Below are 17,501 nucleotides of genomic sequence, written 5' to 3' on the forward strand. Positions count from 1 at the left end.
GTCGAAGGTAATATGCTTCCAAATTGAATAGGGATCTCAAAAGCCCTATCTTTGAAAAAAAAAAGAGTGAGTCTCTAAAGTAAGAAATGTAGACACAAGACACAAGACACAAGCTGGAAAATAACTTGGCAAATTAGTCACTGCAATTTAAATATATAGATACATATATATTCATCTGCACATTTTTTTGATAAATAAGCTTAATGATAGGCCTGCCAGAGCTGAAGGAAAAAAACATCAATGAATTGGACATTAGGGTTCAGATAATCAGTACAAAGATAAAAGGGAGATAAGGGTTGGTTGGTTTGCAACTGTAAGTTCTACCCTTGGAATCCTTAGCATATAGAACTAAGTATTCAGATCCTCTGGGAAATGAAGCTGCACAGGTTTAGAGTATTGGACTAGAGACTCATGGACTGATCAACTTGATTTTTGTGGGAATTTTTTTTCTGTTTTAGTTTTATATTCTTTTTTTTTTTTTTTTTTTGCTATTTGGGTCACACCCGGCGATGCTCAGGGGTACTCCTGGCTTTGCACTCAGAAATTACTCCTGGCGGTGCTCAGGGGACCATATGGGATGCTGGGAATCGAACCCGGGTTGGTCGCATGCAAGGCAAACGCCCTACCTGCTGTGCTATCACTCCAGCCCCTAGTTTTATATTCTTAAGACTATTGTTTCTTTTGGTAACACCTGGTAACTCCTGATCTTATACATCCATCATCATATTGAACTTAAATAAAACACCATGTGAAAAAAGCTTTGCTTACATTTATCAAACTGCTAGATGTCTAACTTACACAGCTGAATCAGTAACATTAAAATATAAGATAAAAATCCTTATTTAGGATAAGTGAAATTTACAATCCAGTGAGAGGAGGGATGCATTTGTTGAAGGATGCTAGAAAACTTTGCTATTGAGGAAAACTCAAGTTAGATTTTCACTTTCTTCTCCACCTGAAATTTAATTTCTGACAGAAAGAAGACTTGTGATTGTTTTAATTTAGCTTTTTGGTTTGTTTTTCTTTTGTGTGCGAGGCACACCTAGTAATGTTTGGGAGTAATTTCTAGTTCAATGCTGTGGAGTTTGCTCTGGTGATGCTCAGGGGACTATGTGATGCTAAGGATCAAATTCAACTCCCATGCGTACAAAGCATTTGCTCCAGCCCATTGAGTTATATCTTTCTAACTCTGGTGGTATTATATTTAATGGAGATTTTGATGAGGGAGCATGGCAACTATGCAGCTGATTTTGAAAGACCAAAGGACTTTGTAGCAATGTAAGAAATATTTTGTTTGACTATAAAAAACTCAGTAGCACTAGGTAAAGGTAAGGTAAAGGTAAAGGCCCTCCCGTTGATCGTCAATTTGCTCGAGTGGGCCCAGTAACGTCTCCATTGGAGACTTTGTTGTTACTGTGTTTGGCATATCGAATACTCTCAGTAGCTTGCCGGGCTCTCTGAGAGGGGCGGAGGAATCGAACTCGGGTCGGCCATGTTGGCCACTTGTAAGGCGAACGCCCTACCCGCTGTGCTATCGCTCCAGCCCCAGTAGCACTAGTATATCAGAAAATGGTCAACTAAAATGAAAAAATACACAAAACCAGGAGAAAATATTTAAATACGTGTTGATATCCTTAGTAGAAGAAGAATCTATATAATAATTAAAACTTTAAGAGAAATAAATTTAGGGGGCTAGAGCAATAGCACAGCTGGTAGGGCATTTGCCTTGCACGCGGCCAACCCAGGTTCGATTCCCAGCATCCCATATGGTCCCCCAATTACACCACCAGGAGTAATTCCTGAGTGCAGAGCCAGAAGCAACCCCTGTGCATGGTAGGGTGTGACCCAAAAAGCAAAAAAAAAAAAAAAAAAGAGAGAGAGAAATAAATTTAAAACTTTAATACAACCAGAATATTTATAGATAAGTGTTTATTAATATCTTAAAACATAATATAAATATATTATATTGGGTAAGTAAAAACCACAATTCAATAAGAAAAGGATAGCCCTGAAGCGCTGTCCTGTAGCACTGTCCTCCCGTTGTTCGTTGATTTGCTCGAGTGAGCACCAGTAACATCTCACAACAAATTGTGAGACTTGTTGTTACTGTTTTTTTGCATATCAAATACGTCATGGATAGCTTGCCAGGCTTTGCCATGCGGGTGAGATACTCTCGGTAGTTTGCCAGGCTCTCCAAGAGGGGAGGAGAAATCGAACCCGGGTCAGCCACGCGCAAGGCAAACACCCTACCTGCTATTTACTTACAAAGATATAAGTATTTAAACCATCATTAATCACACTTTTAAGAATTTGATTTTTTAAAATGTCTTGTAAATATAGAGTATAATATTTAACAATTCTATCCTTTGTTAAATAACAATTACCAAATAAATGTATCATATAATTAATAATCAATATTATTTAATGATAATGCTATAGCACAGCGGGTAGGGCGTTCGCCTTACAAGCGGCCAACATGGCCGACCCGAGTTCGATTCCTCCGCCCCTCTCGGAGAGCCCGGCAAGCTACCGAGAGTATTCGATATGCCAGACACAGTAACAACAAAGTCTCCAATGGAGACGTTACTGGGCCTGCTCGAGCAAATTGACGATCAACGGGAGGGCCTTTACCTTTACCTTTTATCAAATGGGCTGGAACGATAGCACAGTGGGTAGGGTGTTTGCCTTGCAAGCGGCCAACATGGGTCGACCCAATTTCAATTCCTCTGCCATCTCAGAGAGCCAGGCAAGCTACTGAGAGTATCTCGCCTGCATGGCAAAGCCTGGCAAGCTACCCATGATGTATTTGATATGCCAAACACAGTAACAAGTTTGACAATGTTACTGGGCCCGCTCAAGCAAATCAATGAACAACGGGAGGACAGTGACAGTGACAATGCTATCAAATACTATTAATTATAAAATTATTAATGATGAGTTATTAAATATTTGCCATTAAAACGTTTGATTTTGAAGCTTATTAACGAAACAGGCAGGACTCTGCATTAGATAATCACTTAATCACTTAACTTCCCATTAATCATCAATTTGCTTGAGTGGGCGCCAGTAACATCTCCATTTGTCCCTGTCATGTGCTAGTGTAGCCCAATGGCGTCTGTTCGCTCTAGGAACATGAAGAGCCTCAAATCGTTCATTCATGATCTTGATGAAGAAGTCTGACCATCTGGTAGGTGGGCGGCCACGCGGTCTTTTGACATCCCATGGAATCCAGTCGGTAACAGGTCTAGTCCAGCAGTCGTCTTTAAATCTCATTACGTGACCAGCCCATCTGATTTTTGACACCTTGGCAAACGAGACAGCGTCCCTGATTCTTGATCGTTGATGGATGTTAGATAATAAAAAAGTTTTTTTGTGCGGGCCTCCCAAATAGTGCTGAGGACACGGGGTGGGGGGTAGGGGAAGGAGTGACTTGTCTGACCAGGCAGGCAGTTCAGTGCCAGGTTCCAAAAATGTACTGCCCTGGTGCTGTGAATGCTTGGCCCAGCCTGGTAGTGTTAGGACCACCCCTGGAAGTGTTTGGAGATCTCTGAGGCAGCACCTGGCAATTCTTTTTTTTTTTTTTTTTTTTTTTTTTTTTTTTTTTTTTTTTTTGTTTTTTTATGTCTTAGTATTTGATGTTTTTTTTTTTTTTTTTTTTTTTTTTTTTTTTTTAGCACCTGGCACAATTCTTAGGGAACCATGTGGTACAAGGAACCACGCCCGATTTGGTATATTCTAGTCACAGGCCCTAATCGCTGAACTGACTCCCTACCTCGACAAAAGATATTTTTATAAAGTAAGTGGTAAATGTAGTAAATGAAAAGATTGCCAAACTAGCAATAGGAGCATAGCATAGAATTGTATTTCTATTTCTCAATAAAGGTAAAGGTAAAGGCCCTCCCATTGTTCATCAATTTGCTCGAGCAGGCCCAGTAACGTCTCCATTGGAGACTTTGTTGTTACTGTGTCTGGCATATCGAATACGTCACAGGGAGCTTGCCAGGCTCTGCCGTGCGGGCGAGATACTCTCGGTAGCTTGCTGGGCTCTCCGAGAGGGGCGGAGGAATCGAACTCGGGTGGGCCATGTTGGCTGCGTACAAGGCAAACGCCCTACCGCTGTGCTATCGCTCCAGCCCCTATTTCTCAATAAAAATGAATATTGTTAATATAAATATCTACCCCAAATACTAAATTGGGCTGTGGTTTTATTTAACAATTATCCATTGTTTACATGAAATTCAGTTTTAATGGCATCCTTTAACTTGTCTGACAACCCTCAAACATATATGCAGTTATAAAGGAAATAAATAGAATGAAAGAAGATTCACTATTAATAGCAATTAATGCTGGATATAACACAAAGATATTTTTACTTTCTTCTTTAAATTTTCTGAAGTTTATAAATTTCATTAAATGAACAAAACTATTACCAAAGCTAATTGATGTTTTAAATGCTCCCTTCTGAAGATAGCAGATCATTACACATTTGGGTCTTTGATGATTTGACTATAATTCATGTGAGTATACTTAAACTGCATTTTATTCAATTAAAAAGAAAGATCATTTCCATTCACTTAAAACCACAGACCTTTTTCTTTTCCAGATCTTACATGGAACTTTGTAATAGTTTCCTTCTTAAATTACTGTAAGAGTGTCTTAGGTTAATTGAACAGCTACTGTGTGCTTTAAAAAGGATAAAAAAGGCATGGCGTCCTAGTTCAGAGCAAACGTGCTCACTCAGTAGCTGGAGTAACAAATAAACACATTTATGCTGCAGGCTGAAAGTGGGTGCTGTGCTCAGAGATGGGGAGCAGGCACAGGGAGGGAAATCTAGGGCAACTGGGGTTGTCAGAGAAGGCTGCCCTGGGGGCGCATCTCTGCTTTCTAACAGATGCAGAGGCTGCCAGGTGGATGATGTGTGTGGTGGAGAGGAAAGAAAAGGAGAGAATATCTGCAGGCTGAGCAAACAGCTCATGCTTGGAAGATAGATTGGGGAATGTAATTACCCACCTTGTGGCTTGACTGAGAGGGGCCACAGGAATTAGACGCTCTGTTATCAATCATTATTATACTGTCTGTCATCTCATGGAGCGCTCTGCCAAGCATAATGGAAAATTCCTTGCAGCTCATATTGAGTTTTTACTGCCCTTCAACTCTGCAAACCAGAGAAATATAATCCAAGTGATAAGAGATCCCCCTATTGTAACTGAGGCTCTCAGAAACCCTTCATTTAAAAATCACTGTGTTTGTAGGAAGTCTCCCCTACAGGTTTGAAAAATAATTCCCAATTGTGCAAAACCAGATCTATAATATTCCTCTCAATGCCATAGACAGCTCAGAAGGATGATTTAAATTCTCTCTCTCTGTCTCTCTCTCTCTGTCTCTCTCTCTCTCAATTAGCTTCAAATCCTACTTGCCACAGAGGAGAATGTTCTATTTAGCTGTCAACATGGTCTTATTTTAAAATGTGAAGTGGATGCACTGTTCACACTGTCTTCCCGTTGTTCATTGATTTTCTCGAGCGGGCACCAGTAACATCTCCATTGAGAGACTTGTTACTGTTTTTTTTTTTTGGCATATTGAATACGTCACGAGTAGCTTGCCGGGTTTTTCTGTGTGGGTGGACTACACTTGGTAGCTTTCCGGGCTCTCTGAGAGGGACGGAGGAATCAAACCCAGGTCGGCCGTGTGCAAGGCAAACACCCTACCTGCTATGCTATCACTCTGGCCTATGAAATGGATAATTTTTTTTATTAAAATTTTTTTAATAGTGAGACATCTTGAGGTACAGTTGCAGACTTACACATTTTTGTGCTTGGGTTTCAATTATACAATGATCAAATACCCATCCCTCCACCAGTGCCCATTTCCCACCACCGAGGATCCCAGTATCCCTCCCACCCTCCATCCCCCCCTGTCTCTGTGGCAGGGCATTCCCCTCTGTTCTCTCTCTCCTTTTGGGTCTTGTGGTTTGCAAAAGAGACATTGAGTGGCAATCGTGTTTGGTCTATAGTCTACTTTCAGCATGCTTCTCTCATCCTGGGAGGATCCTCTCAACACCTTTATTTGGTGTTCTCCTCTTTATCTGAGCTCCCTTTTCCCCTAGTATGTGTGGTTGGCCTCCAGGTCATGGAATAAAATTCCTGGTACTAATCTTGGCCATTCTTGGGTGTTAGTTTCCTATTTTGTTACTTTATGTTCCCCAGATTAATGCAATCTTTCTATGTCTATCCCTTTCTTTCTGAGTCAAGAAATGGATGATTTCAATAAAAACTTAATTCTGAAAGCTAACTGTTGTCAGAGTCAAATTTAGAAAACTTAATTTAGATAAGTTGAGATAGATAAGTTGGGCTGGAGCGATAGCACAGCGGGTAGGGCGTTCGCCTTACAAGCGGCCAATATGGCCGACCCGAGTTCGATTCCTCCGCCCCTCTCGGAGAGCCCGGCAAGCTACCGAGAGTATTCGATATGCCAGACACAGTAACAACAAAGTCTCCAATGGAGACGTTACTGGGCCCGCTCGAGCAAATCGACGATCAACGGGAGGGCCTTTATCTTTTACCTTTACCTTAATTTAGATAAAATTTTAATTTAGAGAAATTTTAATTGAGAGAAAAATCAATCACTTTTGACAGGCATTGTACAGAATTCCATTGGTTCATTTACGACCTTTTTAAATATCAGGTGAATTTCTTTTGTAGGGGAGTGGGGGTGAAGGAGTGCAGAGAGAAATTAATCTTTTGCAGCAACTTCATCCAACAGATTTGCAATGAATTTTACCTGCTCTGATTCAGACAATTTATGAAAGAATTACTGATGCTTCTGCTGCAGTGGGCAAGCAGTCACCCATCCCCCGATCAGCATTGCAGGGCAGTGCAGCAACTCCAGGAAGCCTCCTGGAGGCGGCACTGATGGTATAGCCAGCAATGGTGTAGGCTACTGCTCTCAGCCTACTGATGGTGTAGGCTCTGCTCTCAGCCCCCAGGTCAGTGTCCAAAACACGGCCAAGTTTTCACATTCACCTTAAAGGTACAGAGAGCTGTCGGCCGTGAGGACCCCCCCAAATACCTGTAAGGCATCCTGGTTTAGAACCAGAACCAGAACACAGGTTGTAGGGGGAACAGTTTGTTTTCCAAGGTGCTGTCAGAACACAGTCTCAGATCTTTCCTCTTCACTTCCCATCAACCCCCAAGAAGATCAGTCCTACTACAAAAGACGTTCTGACACTTCTTACCACCTGGATGAGTCTAGAAAACACGCTAATAGTGCTATCTGATTCTGTCTGTGTGAGGTTCCTGGAATAGGTAAATTCATAGCAGCAAGGTAGAAGAGAGGTTACCAGGGATGGCGGGGGAGGGGGGGAAGAGTGTGTGAGAAATAAAAGTTACTCTTTAATGGATATGAACTTTCTGTTCAGGACCATGAAGAAGTTTTGGAAATGAATGAATAGGGGGTTTGTCTACACAAAGTGACGCATGTACTTAATACCACTGAATTATGCACTTACATGATTAAAATGGCGGCTTTTCAAAGTTTATGCTCTTTACTTTAGAAAGCTGTTTTACATTTTAAGAGGTAAACTATCAGACCTTTTATAAAAATATTCTTCTAAATGTATTTTTAAGCTTCCACGCCCCACTTAAGGAATTCACTTTCTAGTAAATTAGTAATATATTTTCATAAGGAATACTATAACTATATGCATTACTCTAATAGTCCTTGGAAGGATAGTGTGGGTTTATGTGTGATAATTTGGAAGCATTCATGAAGTCTACTGCGAACAATTCTGGCTCTTGTCTGACAGTGAACAATTTGGAAGGTATCCAGTGTTAAACATATTTTCTGAAAAGAAACGTACATAAAATGATCGAATAAAATAAAATGCACTTAATTTCTTAAGAAGTTATTAACTGGTAGTCTTAGTCACCCACTACCAGGCAACACTTACAAACCCTTCTTTAAGGAGGTTAAGACTGTAGCTGCGGCCTGGTCCATGATTTCAATTCAGGCCCCTGAGCACCAAGTCAGGTGATTCCCCCCCTACCTCAAGGCCAGAACAGAACTAGGTTGTAGAGGGAACAGTTTGCTTTACAAGGTGCTGGGATAACGCAAGGAATGGCACAGGACAGCTTTGTCTTTCTCACAGACACCTCTCAGTGCATAAGCCATTTTCAGCCAACTATAAGATTCTTCAAAGTGTGTGTGGACATGCATGCCCTGCATTTTCCTCTGGGTCAGAAAGGAGCAGCAGAAGCTCTAGCCTGCTTCCACCCTCCCCCACCCCCAGACTCCCTAACTCCCACTGAGCTGCCCTTAGCTATTACAACAGCTTCTTTAGAGATAAAGTTTGTGCCTTGACTCAGAGTCTCACTCTCCTCAGAGAATGACACCTCAGGACAGGGATTCCACATGCTTACTGGTCTCCAGAAGCATTCCTGACACATAGTCTGTGCTCAATAAATATATGTTGATGAATGAAGGAATGATGTACCTATGGAAAACTTGTTATGTAACTATTACTCAGCCCATAACCAATGACAGCACTCTCTATCAGTGCCCATATGAGAATCTTGGGGAATAACCACCTATTCTGAGAGCAAAACAGATGATCAGAGTGTGGCCAGAAACTCTCATTCTGTGGTTCCCAATTTCGGGAACATGCCTCTCTTCTAACCTGTCTTCATTTCCTCCTTCCACCCACCCATGTGGGTGCCAGTGTCTCCAGGGGACCAGGAAAACAGGCCATTTGGCCTACAAGTGCATCACTCTTTCCATGTACTTAGTCTTACAGCAGGACCTACCTGCCTCATTGCTCCAAGGTATAAGACACTGTGGGCCCTGGTCTAGTAGTAGCTCATGAAATAAATGTAGTATCACTGTCACTGTCACTGTCCTCCCATTGTTCATCGATTTGCTCGAGTGGGCCCAGGAACGTCTCCATTGTGACAATTGTTACTGTTTTTGGCATATCGAATATGTCACAGGTAGCTTGCCAGGCTTTGCCGTGTGGGCAAGATACTATTGGTAGTTTGCCGGGCTCTCCGAGAGGGGTGAAGGAATCGAACTCGGGTCGGCCATGTTGGCTGAGTACAAGGCAAACGCCCTACCCACTGTGCTATTGCTCCAGCCCAAATGTAATATATCCTGATTAATATGAAAAGTCACAAATGGGAACTGGAGAGGTAGTACAGCAGGTACAGCATTTGTCTTGCTCACAGCTGACCCAAGGATTCAATCTGTGGCACCACATGTGATCCCCTGAGTCTCTCCAGGAGAAATCATTGAGTGTAGAGTCACTAATTAGCCCCAAACATTGCAGAGTGTGCCCCCCAAACCAAAATAAATAAATAAATAAAACTCATAGACAGATAGTACAGCAGGTTGGGTCCTTGCCTTGCATTAGGCTGACCTGAGTTCTGTCTCCAGCACCCCATATCATCCCCCAAGGCCCATCAGTAGTGATCCCTGAGAGCAGAGTCAGGAGCATGCCCTGAACATAGCGAATTGAGGCCCAAAACAAAACAAACAAGAGTCAGCATCAATGGTTTTTAAAACACAGAGCTTGGGACTAGAGAACTCTAGAGAACTAATACAGTGGTTGAACCCAAGTTTAATCCTGAGCACTACATACGGGACCCAAAACACTGCCAGGAGTGATCTCTGGGCACTGAGTCAGGAGTAAACACTGAACATTGTTGGATATGGTCCCCCCAAAGTAAACAAATAAATGAAAACCCATCAGAGCAGAGAGGAAGAATAAGTCTATTTTACTCAGCTTTTGATTTGATTGTATGGGTTAGCTGGGTTGATATCTAAAAATATGTCCCTTAAATAATTTTAAAAGGGGGGGTCCTAAAGGTGGAGCCAGTAGTAGAGCATTTTCCTTTTAGGTATGAGATCCTGGGTTTGATTCCCCCACATCAAACACACACACACACACACACACACACACACACACACACACACATACACACACACTTAGGTGAAAACTGTTTTGGTTTGGGGCTGGAGTGATAGTACAGCGGGTAGGGTGTTTGCCTTGCACACAGCTGATCCGGGTTCAATTCCCAGCATCCCATATGGTCCCCTGAGCACCGCCAGGAGTAATTCCTGAGTTCATGAGTCAGGAGTAACCCCTGTGCATCGCCAGGTATGACCCAAAAAGCAAAAAAAAAAACAAAAAAAACAAAAAAAAACTATTTTGTTTCACCAAAAGAGAGATAAATGTGTCCCATAAGAATTCCAGTGAGACCTGAAGTCTGATTTCTGAGAAAAGGGGGTGAGTGTGCCAGCAAACACTGCTATTCCCTCCATGCATCTACTGCACAAAAGACACCAGACATAAAAGCTTAGAAAGCATCCAAAAGTCACAGGCAAGTATCCACTGCTGTACTCTGATGATGGAACCCCACGAAGAGGCATCTCTGTTTCATCACACCCACCAGGCTCTCTCTACAGTCCAATGGGCTTGGGGGCAGTTCAAGCAGTCAGAGAGGCTGGGTAGATGCAGAAAGAGACACTGCGGACAGTAAGAGATAGGATAATTCTAGAGAGGGATGAGAAATAGAGAAAGCAAAGGCAGGCGCCATGACAGAAGCCTGCCTTTCTTCTCACAAAGAAGCCAGAAGAATCTAGGCCTAGGTTTCAGTTCCAGAATTTCTGGAATTGACTACAGATTCCTGGAATCGAGTCATGACTTCCCCAAAGTGAGATAGCCATAGTGAGGTCAACTAAAGTTACCAATCAGATGCAGGTAGGAAAGCGCACCTATGTAACACTTATGTAACTCTTATGCAACTCCAAGTTATAAACCAATCAGCTAAGTACAAGTAGTGAAAAGGCCCTCAGACTGCAGCCAAAAAGGGTGGTCCGCAGAAAGTCCCTGTTATATAATGCGAGGTATAAAAGCCCTTCATTTTTGAGACTTGGGGCCTCTCGTTCCAAGAAGGGTACCACTGTGTCAGTGAGCTGGATGGAGGCCCCTAGCTCGACCTATCCAATAAAGACCTTTTGCTCACTGCATCACCACCTGTCTGTGTGACTCCTTGGTGCATCAGTGGTATCTTGGCCTGGTTTAACAGGGACACAGACTCATTCGCAGCACTCTCTTCATTGCTGCAAAAAGAAGTCCCACAGACTAGACGGCTTAGAACAAACAAATTGCTTCCCTACCATCTAGCTGGGGGCTAGATGTTAAGATGGCATGTACTGTGCTTTCTCCCTGTGTTTAGATCTCTCTCCCAGTGCCCACACACTCAGTGGCCTGCTTGCAATGTCCCTCCCGCCTTCATACAGCTGCTCCCAGGCTGCCTGTATGGCCCACTTTATCTTTTTAGATGGATTCCAGCGACATCAGATTAGAGCCCCATTCTGAGTACTCCCACTTAAACAAAAGCATTTGGCCACAACCCTGGTTCCAAGTAAAGGTGTTTCTTGGATATTGGAGGTTAGAACTAAAACATGATTTGGGAGATATTCAGCACCTATCAAAGGGCCAGAGTAAAAAAGTGCAATATGTCCCCATTGAAAACATCAGCAGCTGTTTCCTATTTATGCAGGAGAGAGCTGGCAACCCCGAGGAATGTGCTCCTGACCATTAGGCATGGAGCTAGGTAGCCATAGACAGCTTTGCCGGCCATAGGACCTGCACTGCCATGATTTACCAAATGCTCTGAGCACCACGCAGATGCACTGCCATGATTTCCCAAATGCTCTAAGCACCGAGATCCTCACCAGAAATAATGGAGAAAGAGAACAGACTGTCTCAAAGCAACCCTAGCTGCCTATAGACAGTCAACACCAGCACCTCTGGGTGCTCTCAGAGCCAGACCTGGCTTCTTCCTCACCAGATCTATCCTTATATGCTTGTTCATGCACAAGTAATTGCCAGAGAGGCAAGCTGCTCCACTAAAATGCACAACTTCCAATAGTGAGTTGATGCTGGCACTTTAGCACAGGGGGTAGGGCGTCTGCCTTGCACGCAGCCAACATGGCCGACCCGAGTTCGATTCCTCCACCCCTCTCGGAGAGCCCGGTAAGCTACTGAGAGTATTCGATATGCCAGACACAGTAACAACAAAGTCTCCAATGGAGACGTTACTGGGCCCGCTCCAGCAAATCGATGATCAAGGGGAGGGCCTTTACTTTAGTCACAACTTAAAGCCCTTTAAAATCTCCCTCTATTGAGTTGGAGGGTTGTAGGGCACTTGCCTTGCACATGGTTGATCCATGTTTGACCCCCAGCATCACATATGGTCTCCCAAGTCCTTCCAGGAGCAGCCCCTGAGAATGAGTCAGAAGTAAGGTCCAAGCACTGCTGCATGTGGCCCCAAATCTCCCCCAAAAAGAAATGAAAAAATAAAACAAATTAAAGCTCTATCCTGGTTCTGCATGGTTGGAGGCATCCTCCAAGGACATCTAGGCCTTGTACCATGTTCTTCCTCCAAGCTGTCCTACAGGGCCAGCGCTGGTAGCTCTGCTCTCACATACTTCTGACTCTTGATTAGACAGCTGAACAAGGAGGAAGAGACGTAGGTTCTCCCATGGGAGGACTCACTTTACAGAAAAGTATAACACCTTGGAGAAATCTAACCAAAGCTTAACACCCCACCATGTCAAGCTGAAAGAAAGGGCAGGAGAGATCACTCGTGGGCCTTTGCATGCTTTGCATGTGGCAGCCTCAGTTCAATCCCCAGAGATGCCTGGCTCCGAGTGCACAGAAACTGGGGTAGCCTCCCAGAACTGATGAGTATGACTCCCTGATCCAATACCAAAAAATAAACTTTTAAAGATCCCTGGATGGGAATACAAAGCTGTCCTTGGTAGGGCTTGGAGGATAATCGGCCCATACAGCTGGATGGTCACAGGGTTAGTGCTGGGAACCAGAATGGTTGTACCCCAACCCATTAGAGGTGAAATGATTCTTCAAATCATTCCCATCTGGGATAAAGCAACAAGCTTTGTCTCTAATTGGGGGAAGTCTCAAACCCTAGAGATTATACAGGAATTCTAATGGTGCCAAGGGGAGCTGCAGGTCTGGGCTGTCCCCAGGGAGACAGCCACAAGAGATGGTCCTGCTGTGAACAACTTTGGGTCCAGTCTCAAAACTTACATATTCATTTTGGAAATGAGGGGAAGAATTTAGGAAAAAACAACAGTGAGAATGACGCATGTCAAAAATTCTGAAAATAACCAGTCCTGGCAGGGATGCGGTTGAGAAAGGACCCCTCATTCACTGATTTACTCTTGGTGGAAATGTTGGCAACAGGTTCAACCTCTATGGAAAGCAATGTGGAGATTTCTCTGACAAGTGAGAATAGAACTCCCATACAACCCAGTGATGTTCCACTTCTGGTGCATCATCCCCAAAGCTCAAAAGCATTTATTTGAAAGGATGCATGTTCACTAATGCTCATTGAAACTTTTAAAACAATCCCTAGATTATGGAAACAACCCAAATGTCTACTATAGATGAGTGGATCAAAAAAGTTGTGATACAGATACATGGTGAAATACCATAAAGCCCTAAGAAAGGACAAGATCATGCAACTTGTAACATGGAAGGAATTGGAGGATACCATGCTGAGTGAAGTCAGTCAGAAGAAAAGGGAAGGGGCTGGAGTGATAGCACAGCGGGTAGGGCATTTGCCTTGCACGCGGCCGACCCGGGTTTGATTTCCAGCATTCCATATGATCCCCCGAGCACCACCAGAGTAATTCCTGACAGCATGAGCCAGGAGTAACCCCTGTACATCTCTGGATGTGACGCAAAAAGTGAAGAAGAAGAAGAAGAAGAAGAAGAAGAAGAAGAAGAAGAAGAAGAAGAAGAAGAGGAAGAGGAAGAGGAAGAGGAAGAGGAAGAGGAGGAAGAGGAAGAAGAGGAAGAAGAGGAAGAAGAGAAAGAAGAAGAGGAAGAAGAAGAGGAAGAAGAAGAAGAAGAAGAAGAAGAAGAAGAAGAAGAAGAAGAAGAAGAAGAGGAGGAGGAGGAGGAGGAGGAGGGAAGATGCTGAATAATCTCTCTCATTTATAAGACATAAAGATATGCATCAAGGGAGAAATAAATGGCCAACAGAACTGGAGATTTGCCCACAAACAGAGTTGGCTTTGGGGAGGAGAGAAAGGGAAGGACCACTGGGCCATGAGTGGAGGGAAGGGGGCGTTCCGTTCTAATGGTGGCTTTGGTGTTGGAATAACGTGTGCACAAAACTACAATTAACAGTATTATAAACCACAGTACTTCAATAAAAATGTTTTAAAAATGAATTAAAAATAGGAGGGACTGGTGAGATAGCTCAGAGGACAGGAGCATATGTCTACCATTCGCCAGGCCCAGATCTGATGCCTCCTGTAACACCCATCCCTAGCACCCCTGGGTGTAGCCCCAAGGAGCTGAGTACAGCTGCATCCAAAGGGTACCAACCATGGCAAACCTAACAATTGAATCACCCCGCCCATAATACGGGGCTGAAGATTGCTGAGAGTCGTTGCCATCCCCTCTGAGCACTGCTGAGGAGTAGCTCCAAGCCCCACGCCCACCCCTGAAATACTGAGGTCCCAAAGGAACGTGTTAACAAATGTATCAGGGTCTTTGGGAATTAGGTCACAGAGCCCTGGCAGGAAGTGTCTCCCACCTGCTCTTTGGGGGTTGTCAGATGTTTGGCTCCAGGAATCCTAGCAACCTAAATGTGGTCAGCTCACTTTCTTCCTGTTTAGTCTGAAGAACAGTGGCCATGCCTCTGCTTTGGGGACATGCACTCTGGGGCTGTGCCGAGCCTCCCTGATTCCTCCAAGTATAGCCCAGTTCCTCCAGATGTTTGGCTCAGGTGGGCCAAGTCCTAGAGAATGGAAAACATCCTGTTCCTGTGAACATCTCACTCTTCCCATGAAGACTTTCAATGATGGTTAGAGAAAAGCAGTGAGCATGTTTGCAGAGAGGTTATTAGCTGTCCCTAGACACAGCCTTACCTGTGATACAAGCAGGAGATGACAGGCACATGGCACACCCAACATGGCCCAAAACCTGAGCTTCCTAAGGCCTCCACAGATGCTCTACAGAAACCATTCCCAGGGTCAATGAAGGGAATGAGAATGGAATTGACCATCACTCCTGGGACAGGCAATGGAGCGATGACATGGCCAGTCACTCGGAAGAGCAGATGGATGAAGCCTGCATGGGAGTCCTTGGGGATGGGGGTGGGGTGGGGAGAGAAGGTGCTGACTCACACAGACACTAAGACTTGGCAGAAACTCATCCAAACCTTACATAGCCCCTTCTGAACTTGGTCCTTCTTGCGCCCAGTTCCCCCCCACCCCCAAACGCCATGCCATGGATGGACCCCAGTCTCATGCCTGTCCCCCATGAAACGATTTTGCCTGTGGCCCCCTTGTGATATCCTAGGGCTCCCCAGCTATGGAAAGCAATCTAGGCATCTTCTGAGCAGCACTCACCTTCATTTCTTTGGAGGTGGACTGGGCCAGGGCCTTTTTGCCTGCCTTGGAGGACTTGGAGGATTTGGAGGAGGTGGAGGAAGGACCCCTGACATGGTGGGGCTTCAGCTCGCTGAGGCTGCTGAGGTACTTCCTGCGCAGGGCCAGTAGCTCCTGTAAGTACTGCAGGCAGTCCTGGGTGCGGGAGTACATCCAGGCGCGGTCACCCTCCTGCTGCAGGTAGTACAGGCCGCCGTCCATGCTGCCTGTGCTCTTGCACTTCTTCAAGGACTCGCTTAACTTCTCTCCGTGGTCGCCGACCACGTACATGGAGCTGCTGCGGATCAGCCGCACGCCGGAGCCAGCTCGGTCGTAGTAGGGGCTCTGGGCCACCTCCGCTCTCCGCTGTGCGCTGGGGTGAAAGACAGAGTGGATCTTTCGGAACATGGTGCCTGGTTTCTCTCTGTGGGTCCCTTCCAGCTGCCGGCGCTGCGCCACTTGATCTAGCCTGGGGCAAATGAGCCAACATCCAGGCCTCCTGCCACCTGCCTCCAGGAGGCCTCTGATCTCTGGAACCCCAGCAACAGACTTGATCAGGCCCCTTGCATCTTGCATGGGGAACGGGGGTAGGGGGTATTTACACAGAGCTCCTGCAGAGAGAAGGTGCCGTCAGCTTCAAAGCAGGTGTTCAGGCTTCCTCTGAGCACTGTTCCCGTGCAAATATCTCCCAGGAGCTAAGCAGGAAGAACTCAACCGGCTGGGGAAAACACAACCCTGCTTTATCTGTTCTGTTATTTTCTGTCCTTTTTATTTCCCATTTCTGGATGTTTGTCAGACTGACCCAGAGGGTCGAATTTTACATTTCCAACTGCCAAACTGACCTTGGCCCTGAACTCCTGGGAATCACAATGGAAATCCTCCTCTGCACAGGGCTCCCTCTCAAAAGAAGTGAGTTTCCCAGGGTAAAATCCAGCCACCTGCCAAGGGCCAATGCCGCTGGCAGGAGGCTCTCAGATCCCTGATAAGCTGGGCTCTGAGTAGGCATTCGAGTGCCTGGGAAATGCCTCCCCACTGTAACAAGACCTCAGGCTGATACCGGATAGCTCCATTGTAGAAACCAGGACTCAGATATCCGGACTGTAACTCCCTACACAAAAGCTTCCATGAGCAGAAAGCTGGGCCACATGCGGAATGATACAGCTTAAGCAACTCATCCGCCCATCACACTAGTTATAATCAGGTCCCAAGGTCTACTTTTTTTTAAATAGCACCATTTGAGGACCTTGAAAACTCAGGAATTCCCTAGCCCCTGAGATTTTTCTCATTAGGAAATGATACAAGTGATCACTGTTATTGCATCCATTTTTCTAGGTCCCTCTATGTCTCTCTGAAATGTCAGTCCTGGAACTGATGTCTGGTCTACAGCTGTACTACCCTGAGTGCGCCCCATCTCGTCAAATCTCGGAAAATAAGCAGGGTTGGGCCTTAGATGGGAGAACTGAGGTCTGTAAGTCTCTAGAATGAATTTTTCTATTCTAGTCTCACAGTGGAGACATCACTGGGCCAGCTCAAGCAAATCGATGACCAACGGGAGAACAGTGAACAGTGGACAGAAGTTCATTGATGTTTTAAATAGAAATGGGTGTTAGAGGAGATGTATATAAAATGTTCTTGGATGTCTACCAAATTGGTATATTTTTGCCTCTTCATTTGTGTGTGTGTGTGTGTGTGTGTGTATGTGTATGTGTGTGTGACCCAGTATATGGGTTGAAACAGTGATTTTATGTTTTTAATTGTTTAAAAAAATTTTTATTAGTGAAACACCATGAGGTACAATTGTAGACTTACAAATTTTTGTGGTTTTAGTAATCCAATGATCGAGTACCCATCCCTCCACCAGTGCCCATTCTCCACCACCACTGATCCCAGTATCCCTCCCACCCCCCATCCCCCCACCCCACCCTTCCTCTGTGGAGAGAGAAAGAATTCATGGTTCTGTTAGATATTCAAAGAAGTTCAGTATTCAATTTTTTTTGTTTTTTTTTTACTGGAGTTTGCTAAATTACTGCTTTTGA

At 44.6% G+C, this 17,501-nt stretch overlaps 1 protein-coding gene across 1 annotated transcript in view; it reads right to left on the minus strand.

Annotated features, from left to right (window-relative positions):
* CUNH13orf42 (chromosome unknown C13orf42 homolog) overlaps window positions 1-15,873 on the minus strand; it is a 30,803-nt gene extending 14,930 nt beyond the window's left edge. The window contains exon 1 of the mRNA XM_056133034.1: window positions 15,448-15,873. Within this exon, the coding sequence (XP_055989009.1) occupies window positions 15,448-15,873 (426 nt within the window). The remainder of the gene's footprint in view (window positions 1-15,447) is intronic.
* Between the last annotated feature and the right edge of the window lie 1,628 nt (window positions 15,874-17,501).

This window comes from Sorex fumeus, unplaced genomic scaffold (genome assembly GCF_029834395.1).
Source record: "Sorex fumeus unplaced genomic scaffold, SorFum_2.1 ptg000095l, whole genome shotgun sequence".
Taxonomy (NCBI): domain Eukaryota; kingdom Metazoa; phylum Chordata; class Mammalia; order Eulipotyphla; family Soricidae; genus Sorex; species Sorex fumeus.